The sequence below is a fragment of the Centropristis striata genome, chromosome 21, assembly GCF_030273125.1.
Source record: "Centropristis striata isolate RG_2023a ecotype Rhode Island chromosome 21, C.striata_1.0, whole genome shotgun sequence".
Lineage (NCBI taxonomy): Eukaryota > Metazoa > Chordata > Actinopteri > Perciformes > Serranidae > Centropristis > Centropristis striata.
In genome coordinates, this window is record NC_081537.1 from 1508939 (window position 1) to 1518554 (window position 9616).

The 9616-nt window shown below is 40.2% G+C and overlaps 1 protein-coding gene across 1 annotated transcript; it reads right to left on the reverse strand.

Moving 5' to 3' along the window:
• Window positions 1-7673: 7673 nt before the first annotated feature.
• On the reverse strand, window positions 7674-9452 carry LOC131959851 (solute carrier family 2, facilitated glucose transporter member 11-like). The gene has a single exon (XM_059325070.1). The coding sequence runs from the start codon at window positions 9450-9452 to the stop codon at window positions 7857-7859; it is 1596 nt and encodes a 531-aa protein (XP_059181053.1). The 3' UTR covers window positions 7674-7856.
• Between the last annotated feature and the right edge of the window lie 164 nt (window positions 9453-9616).

Genomic DNA, 9616 nt, shown 5'->3' on the forward strand with positions numbered 1-9616 from the left:
AGTATTGAGGTAAATGTACAGTACAGCAGTTGTGGACATTGTTCTTTAGCTTATCTATCATAAATAAGAAGGACAACACAGATGGAAACATGTCCAGCTCTTAATAAAATGCTGTGGTTATTTGTTTTTATCTGTTTCATGGATAAGACAGAAAGGTGTCTCTGTTCCCAGGACAAACAGTAACAACAGCTGTTTCTCAATGATATCTGCTCACATCAGCAGGACAGTCGAGCCTGCAGAAACAATGGTGATGATGAGGCTATCGGTCCACGGTGAGCCCTTCTCTGCTTTGTAACAGCATCATCAGCCTGTTTTGTTGTCAAGTAGCAAACACAGACAGCACCTTTCAGACTACTTTTATTATGCAAACTGTTCTGGTCCATGGTTAGAGAGGAGAGGAGTCGAGAGACAAAAGGATCTGATATTGTCCTCGCTCTTTCTGCAGTTCTTATTTTGGGCCCATATAATCATCTTCAGCTCAATTTCCTTATCCTTTATTCTCTCAGGTTGCTGGCAATATCCTCTCATGTAATTAAAGGTAAGGCTCTTGTGCACTCCACTTGTGGTTGCCAAAGGAAACCTGCACTCTTGATCTGAGGAGGAGGCATCTTAAAAACGCAGCAGGATGAAACGCACCCGTCCTCTCACTTCCTCTTTCTTTTTACCCATGTTTTTACCATACACTTCCCAAAGACCGCTTCGACCCAAAAAAGACCAAAAACACTGAAGCTCCACTCTGAAGCGGGTACGCCTCTTTGAACCAGGACGTAAGAATACATGAAGAAAGCTCAATGTGATGATTGACTTTCATGAAAAATGGATCAACTTCAGCTAAACTTATGTTTCAAATTAAAAACTGTGTTGTCTGCCAGTGATCTCCAACACTATGAAAAAACCATCCCATGAAAAATAAATGACAAAGCCTAGGCCAATGTCTTGCCTAAATGTCAAAACCCTCACCTAAAATGTCTTTTACATTACTTTTTATTTTTTTGTTCAGTTATAGGACTCTTGATATTGAATTCTGGATCCATTTTCTCTTAAGTTCACTGAAAGGAAGTGACATTTAAAGAGATTTCTTTTTTAAAGAAATGACTACTGGCTCAGACAGTGGTGAAGTTAAATCCCAATATAATATAATATTATATATATATATATATATACATATATATATATATATATATATATATATATATATATATGGATGGATGGATGGATGATGATGGATGGATGGATGGATTGGTGGATGGATGATTGATGGATGGATGGATGGATGGATGGATGGATTGGTGGATGGATGATTGATGGATGGATGGATGGATGGATGGATGGATGGATGGATGATGGATAATGGATGGATGATTGATGGATGATTGATGGATGGATGGATGATGGATGGATGGATGATTGATGGATGGATGGATGATGGATGGATGGATGGATGGATGGATGGATGATTGATGGATGGATGGATGGATGGATGGATGATGGATGGATGGATGGATGATGGATGGATGGATGGATGATTGATGGATGGATGGATGGATGGATGATGGATGGATGATTGATGGATGGATGGATGATGGATGGATGGATGGGTGGATGATGGATAATGGATGGATGATTGATGGATGATTGATGGATGGATGGATGGATGATGGATGGATGATGGATGGATGGATAATGGATGATGGATGGATGATGGATGGATGATTGATGGATGGATGATGGATGTATGATGGATGGATGGATGGATGATGGATGGATGATGGATGGATGGATAATGGATGATGGATGTATGATGGATGGATGATTGATGGATGGATGGATGGATGATGGATGGATGATGGATGGATGGATAATGGATGATGGATGATTGATGGATGGATGATGGATGGATGGATGATTGATGGATGCATAATGGATGATGGATGGATGATGGATGGATGGATGATTGATGGATGTATAATGGATGATGGATGGATGATTGATGGATGGATGATGGATGTATGATGGATGGATGATTGATGGATGCATAATGGATGATGGATGGATGATGGATGGATGGATGATTGATGGATGGATAATGGATGATGGATGGATGATTGATGGATGGATAATGGATGATGGATGGATGGATGGATGGATGATGGATGGATGATTGATGGATCGATTAGACTTTATTGTCACCGCGGTGTACATTTTTCTTTGGCTTCTTCAATATTTAAGATACAAACATGACACACATAAAAACATACAATATAAATGAACATAAATACTTTTAATAAATGAATAAATACACTAGCAATACACTATACACCAATAAAAACATACAGCAACAAACTATTGTGCAAAATGGCAGAAACCATGTGTCCGGGCCCCATCAGGGCCCTGACGGCCAGACGGGAATCTACAAATATGTTATAAACTATCTTCTAACAGTACAGCGCTGCTCAAGATGTCGTTGACGTCTCTTTGTGGTTGACAAACACCTTCCCTGTAGTCTGAACAGTTGTGGAAAACTTGTTCTGGTCCTTCACACAAACCAAGCAGTGATATCAAACTGTAGAATACTTTCAACCGGTCCTTTGTGAGCCATCTCAAGAACTTGTGGGCTTACACCAAAGCTTCTCAGCTTTGTGGCTGGTTGGCTCTCCTGTCTGTCTCCACATTCAAAAACACACACTGCAACACTGTCAATAATTCTATAGAATCAGAGTAACTGAGCAACCTCAGAATGATGGTCAGTAATTATCTGACCTGTTGAGAAAAGCCTCATCCTGCTCAGGGGGAACAACAGGTATGCTCAGACAGAAAGTGACTCCATAAAGGAAAAGAGTGCTGATCAGGAAGTATTTTAAAAAGAAAACTTTGGTTGAGAAGTGGCGACACAGTGAAATGTATTTTGTCAGTCAGTGTTTCCATTAAAGTCTACCAGCCACCATCAGGAGTCCATTAAACGCAGCATCTGGAGCCATCAGGGCTTCAGTATCTGGGCCAGGGATACTTCTACATGTTTGCTTTTTACTCTTCCTGTAAGTCGCTTTGGATAAAAGCGTCTGCTAAATGACTAAATGTAAATGTAAATGTTCTACATGCAGGCTGCCATGGTCTGGGATCGAACCACCGACCTTCTGATCAATGGGCGACTGTTCTGCCACAGCCCCCCATAGCCAGAACCATATTTAAAAAAAATATGTGCAACTGTTTCAGAAGTTTTCCCACACTCAAAGACATTAGGTTGGCTATAAATGTGGTGCTGCCTCTCGTTACGCTGCCTCGGGTTACAATGAGAAATCGTTGTTTTTACTGTATGTGAATAACAGTAACAGGTTCAGACTTTAACCCTCAACTCTCATGATAATCATACACATGAGCTGAAATCATTTGCCAAACTGCGTGTTAGTAGTTAACGAGTGCTGATGGGATGTTTAAACATCAAACTCTTTGTTTTGTTGGTCTCTTAAGGACAAGACAGTCTGCAGTCACTTCAGGTTGAGACCTTTTTCTGAAGTGTGACGTAGTAGGTTCATCTCATTTATTTTCAAAAACTTTTGCTACGTATGATATCAACATAAGTTTCACAAAATACTTACAAGATTCAGTGCATTTATTTTGTGGGATAGCTACGAAATTCTGTGCATTACCTTTAATAGGAATATACATAAACTGTTAACCCTTAATAGGACTCATTGAAATACTTGCAAATTCCAAATTTCAACCCTAGAGAATATTGGAGGATATTACATACAGCCAGAATGTATAAAAAAAACCTACGAAAATAATATTTTTAGAAAACAGTGTACCAGATTAAAGTGGCAAATCTACAAGAAAAAATACGTAGATTTATGAGATTTAAAGTGAATCTGGGAGAAAAAAGTTGCTTTTTTCCCACTTTTTTCTCGTAAATCTGCAACTTTTTTAGTGCAGATTTGCCACTTTAAATCTCTTAAATCTGCAACTTTTTTTCTTGTAGATTTTCCTCTTTAATCTAGGAAATTTGCAACTTTTTTCTCGAAATATTACCTAAAGTTACCAAATATAGTTATTTGCCTGATAAAGGGTTTATGAACAGATGCATCTCTTTTGACACCTTTATCTCTTAATCTTTGCAAAACTTCAACAAGAATATTATTTTTACTAGCAGTTGCTAGTTCAAGAGAAATGGCCGATGTTTTTTTTAGGTTAAATTGAAGGCCAGCAGGAGGTGAAATATATTATATTTCCTGCTGTGTTTGCAATAGAATCACTTTAGCTTGGATTGATATTGTTTTACAGAATATCTGATCTGGTGGAACAGTTCAGCTGAACCTTACCCCCACTTTAGAGTGAGATCTTCTTAAACTGAACCTTCTGCCATAAATAAACAGCATTAAGCTTACAGTTTTATTAGCAGCTAACAGTTTTATTTGCAGTAGATGGATTAAAGTGCAGAGGAGCGAAAGGAGCCAAAGTGATGTGATTAAATGTAATTAAGAAAGCAGTTGGATCCGAGTCAGACTAATCAAATAACAAAGAAGACGATAGTCTAGGTCAGCACTTTGATATTTTTATTGTTGTACATATGTTTCTGATTGAATAAATACCACTGAATAAATAACCACAGTGTGCAAAATATATATTCCTACAAAATAAAGCCTGAGGATCATACAGTGACATTTACAGAATCCCTCTTATATTATCATCGAGGATTGTCCTTACATGCTTTGGACGGACTGCATCATACAGCGTTTATATTTATATATATTTAAATAATTCAGCGCATCTTCACCGGGCTACAGCAGTGGTTTTTACCCTTAATACAGCATTAGTAATTAAAAAATATACATCTTTAGCAAAATCATCTTAAACATTTTAAATAATAAATATCTGCTCCATCTTGTTTCAGTTTAAGAAAAAACATGAACATTGAACATACAGGTGTTGTAACAGATGGTCAACAGAAGGCTTGTTGTTGTTGTTGTTGTTGTGTGAACTGACAGCTGTTACATCTGTGAGTCACCTTGATACTAGACAGCAAAGACAAGAACAAGCAATAATAATGACAATGGCGCCTTCTACTGGCTGTTTGGCATAGCTGCATTCATAAATAAGGAAATCATTCCCAAGAGATGGTAATGAAATCATGCTGAGTACAATAATAGGAAAGATTCCTTTGGTTGGCAGTTCAACATACAGAATAAAGTCCAGCTGATACATTAATAAAATAAACATACATCAATAATAGAGGCGTGTAGTCCCATGAAATCAATGTCTAGATCTTTCACCAGGAGGAAGTTTGTCTGGTCTTCACACAGTTTTTGCGAAATTTCTCTGCTCTTATGACAACTGAATATCTTAAAGTTGTGAATAAATAACTCACTTGATATATCATCTTTGGCTTTAGAAACACTGATCAACATGTTTCATCATTTCTACCATTTTATAGACCATACAACTAATCAACAGTTTGACAATAAATAATCCTGTTTTCACATCCCTACTCAAAACCATATTTTTAGTTTTAGTTTTTTTAGCTTGCAGTCATGCTGATGTTCTCTAAAGCAGTGGTGTCATCCAAACAGCCTGTTTCCACACACCTTTACTCTTGATACGGGGTTTCCTCCAGGTGAAACAACACTTCTGGTCCATACAGTGAAGTGAATATTGTTTCAGGGTTTCCCTTCTACCTGTTTCATGTGCTCTCATTGGCTTTAGCTCCCGACAGCTCCAGCAGTGAGCTGCAGCAGCTATTGGTAAGTGAACATACAACACCTACTCCAAAAAGATGGCACAGTGCCTAAAACTAATTCAAACAGAAAGCGATAATTTGCTAATCCTCTGTGACATATATTCAATTGTACAAAGAAAATATATTTCATGTTGAAACTGATACACTTTGGTGTTTTTATATATAAACTCTGAATTATGTATTTGATACATTCATCCAAACTGCTTTGGAATCAAGGTTTTAGTGAGTAAATTAGTAACATAAGCCCTGACTAAGAAACTAAAAGAGTGTCAGATCAACACCTGGTTGTTGTACCTACTCACACAACACTATTTATCTATTTCAGAAAAAAAATCAGAAATAGGCTAATAACATTTTAAGCACCAGCCAATCACATTGATAATTTTTTATTCCTAGTAAATATCCCTGTGTGTTGTTTTTGTTGATTAACGTGAACTAGACATGGAAAAAATGATTAAACTAAAAGTACATTTACATGTACTAAAACTAAAGGTTAATTTGTTTGAACAAATATAATGATAACAACAAAAATATCTGATAAGAGTTTAATTTAAGAGCTGATATCTAGACATTTAACATGGTTTTATTGATCATGATTCTGGTTATTATCAATAAAACCATGTTAAATGTCTAGATATCAGCTCTTAAATTAAACTCTTATCAGATGTTTTTGTTGTTATCATTATATTTGTCCAAACAAATGAACCTTTAGTTGTACCAGGAAATAAAATGAACAAGAAATTTAAGAAAACAAGGCGGTCTAATAATTTTGTCCATGACTCTATATTCAGCCATTAGCCTCCTCGTTATTACACGATACCTTTCACTGATTAGCCTCAAGAACAATCATTCTGCAACAATAGTTTGGTTGGAGGAGCTAAGAGGAGCTTTATGTCTCCTTGGTGGAACCAAACATCAATACAACTTTGATATCAAACCATCTACTTTCACCGTATCATTATTATTAAGTCGACCCCTGACCTAAGAGACCACTTCATACAGCTGCTGCAGCAGGTTGCTGATATTAAGACGTGTCTACAATGCATCTGCTCCCTCTCGGAGCTCCAGTTCACGTTTGTGGGCGTCGAGCCCACACTGATCTGGGGCTTTTGTCGGGAAGCTCCGTAGTGGAAAATCAGGACTCAGTGAATTTGTGAGTAGAACACTAAGCTGAGTTAGAGATTTAAAACATTCCTACTCTGATCACTGAACTGTAAAATGTAACTGGACTGGATAGACACGTCAGTGACACAGTTAAGAATCAGATTACGTAATAATTAAACAGGCATTGTTATCTACCCAGCGCAGAAGTGTTGAATTAAAGTGGTAATCCTTTCAATACATGCAGTTCAAATGATTACCCCAGTCTACTGCAAACACTATTGTCTATTATTATTATTACTATTATTATTATCACTATTACTGTCCAGACGTTCACAGTGTTTGAGTCGGTATGAGTTATAAGGCTACATTTATGTTTAATTAATGACTTATTCCTTCATGTTGGAACCACACAGAGCTTTAATAAAGGCTTATCTTAAATTCATAAATGTACCTTAATTAAAAATGTTGATTAAAACTGGCACCAAGTCATATTAGTGACAAAAAAAAATACTGAAGTTATAAAAAGTTAATCATTATGTGAAGAGCTTGGAATCTTTCATTTCAACAATTATATTAATCACTGTGGTTTATATATATATATATATATACATATATATATATATATATATATGTATATTACAGCTGGTGGTATGCTTCAAAAAAGCCTTCTTAAAGAGAAAATATCACGTCATCCCTTTAAAGATCAGGAGGCTTTTTCTTCAAGGCCTTACTGGAGGTAACTAACAGAGAAGTCTATAAATCTTCTTGTTGCATCTTGTTCTTATTTAAAATTCTCTTGCTTGAGTAGCACATTAAACACTTCTGCTTGAGTGGCACATTCTCATACTTTCCAATAACTTATTACATACAGCCAGGATATGAGTATCAGTTATTACACAGATACTCTTTCATAAATAGACTCTTCATTTTTAACCTACTATGTAGTCAAGACTATAAGTGCAAAAAAAGGCCAAAAAGGCACTTCCTGTGTCAGTATACTTTTACTTGAGGACGTCAGATTTTAGACAGAATTCTTCTGGTCGGGTTCAGGGTCAGGATCCTGGGTTAGGGAAGTGAGGGAGCAAGCTTTACCCAGCCGATACTGCTCCGTGCTGGGCTCATCCAACTGCAGAACTGGCTTCACGCCATTGTTTCTATCAAACTCTGCTGTAATCTCTGCCAGCGTCTTGCCCTTAGTCTCTGGTAAGGTGAGCCCCAGAAACACAGCGGCCACCACGCAAACCACCAAGAACGGCAGGAAGCAGAAGTCGCCAAGGTATTTAACGATGAAGGGGAACAGCATTCCTACCAAGAACAGGCTGATCCACATACACGACCCCGCTACCATGTACGCCGCCGGCCGAGACGCCTGGTCGAAGATCTCGGCCGGTAAGACCCCCGTCACCCCTGCAGGGCCCAAGCCGAAGCTGAGGATGTAGACGAACACACACGCCATGCTGAGGTAGGCCATCCCATCCACCCCCCGGCTCTGGAGGCTCAGAGCCACAGTGAAGACCACACTCCAGCAGGACATCAGACTGTAGCCTCCCACCAGGAGGTAGCGGCGCCCCACGCGCTCAATCAGCAGGTTACTGAGGATAGACGCCGTCAGCTCAGACGCCCCCGTGCCGATGGTGACGTACTGGATCTGCTGTGGAGGGATCCCTGCTTCCAGGAAGATGTAGTAAGCATAGAAGTAGATGGAGTCATTCCCGCAGAGCATCATGGCGCTACTGGCAGCCATGACTGTTCTGAGCTGAGATCGTAAGTTTGGATCCTTAAACAAGGAACATGGCGTCTCAGCAGAAGCTGCAGATTTTTGCTGTTGCTGCTCCTGAAGCATCTCATCCATCTCCGAGACCGGAGCCTCGCCACCACGAAGCCTCCCGAGCGCCCGCACACAGGCCTCCCTATCTCCACGGTCAATCAGGAGGTATCGGGGGCTTTCGGGGAACCAGGGTAGGGTAAGGAGCTGGATCAACCCTGGCAAAGCATTACTGGCCAGCAGGAAGGGCCAGAGAGCCTCTGAACCCAACAGCCCAGTGAGTCCCACCACCTGACCCAAGAAGATCCCAAAAGCAGTGAAAACAGCAGAGGAAAAGGCCACAGCGCCCCGCAGGTGTTTGGGTGCGCTTTCCCCAAAGTACATAGGCTGGATGTTCATACTGACCCCGGAGTTGATCCCCACCAGGAAACGAGCAACGACGATCATCTCAAAGGATCTGGCCACCCTGCAGGTCAGCACCAGACCAGCACCAGCAAACAGGAAACAGTTGTTCAGAAGCAGAGAGTTCTTCCTCCCAAAGCGGACCGCCAGAGGACCTGCCAGCAGGGCTCCGACCAGACCACCTAACGAGAAGGCTGACACAATCAGAGTCCACATCAGGGTCACCTGAGAGCTCTCCAAGCCCAGGCCCCAGCGCTCCAGGTAGGTCTCGTTAATGAAGGTCTGGATGTAGCTGGTCGGAGCGTTGATGATGGAGATGTTGTAGCCGTACTGGAAGGTTCCTCCAATGGCAGCAGAGCAAACAGTCAAAGCCAGGGTCCTGGCCCCGCCGGGGGGTCTGGCCCCGCTGGGGGGTCTGCTGGTCTCTTCTGGCTCACCTGTGGACTTCATCTGGAGCCTTGTGGTCCTGGTCAACCCGGAGGAGTCCTACCTCTCTTTATTCTGTGTTAAGAGTCAGTCCTGCTCTAGTTTAATGATACCAGTCTAGTTTAACGATACCAGTCTAGTTTAATGATACCTGCCTTTAGAGGTTGCCTTGGTGTTCAGTAGCTCCC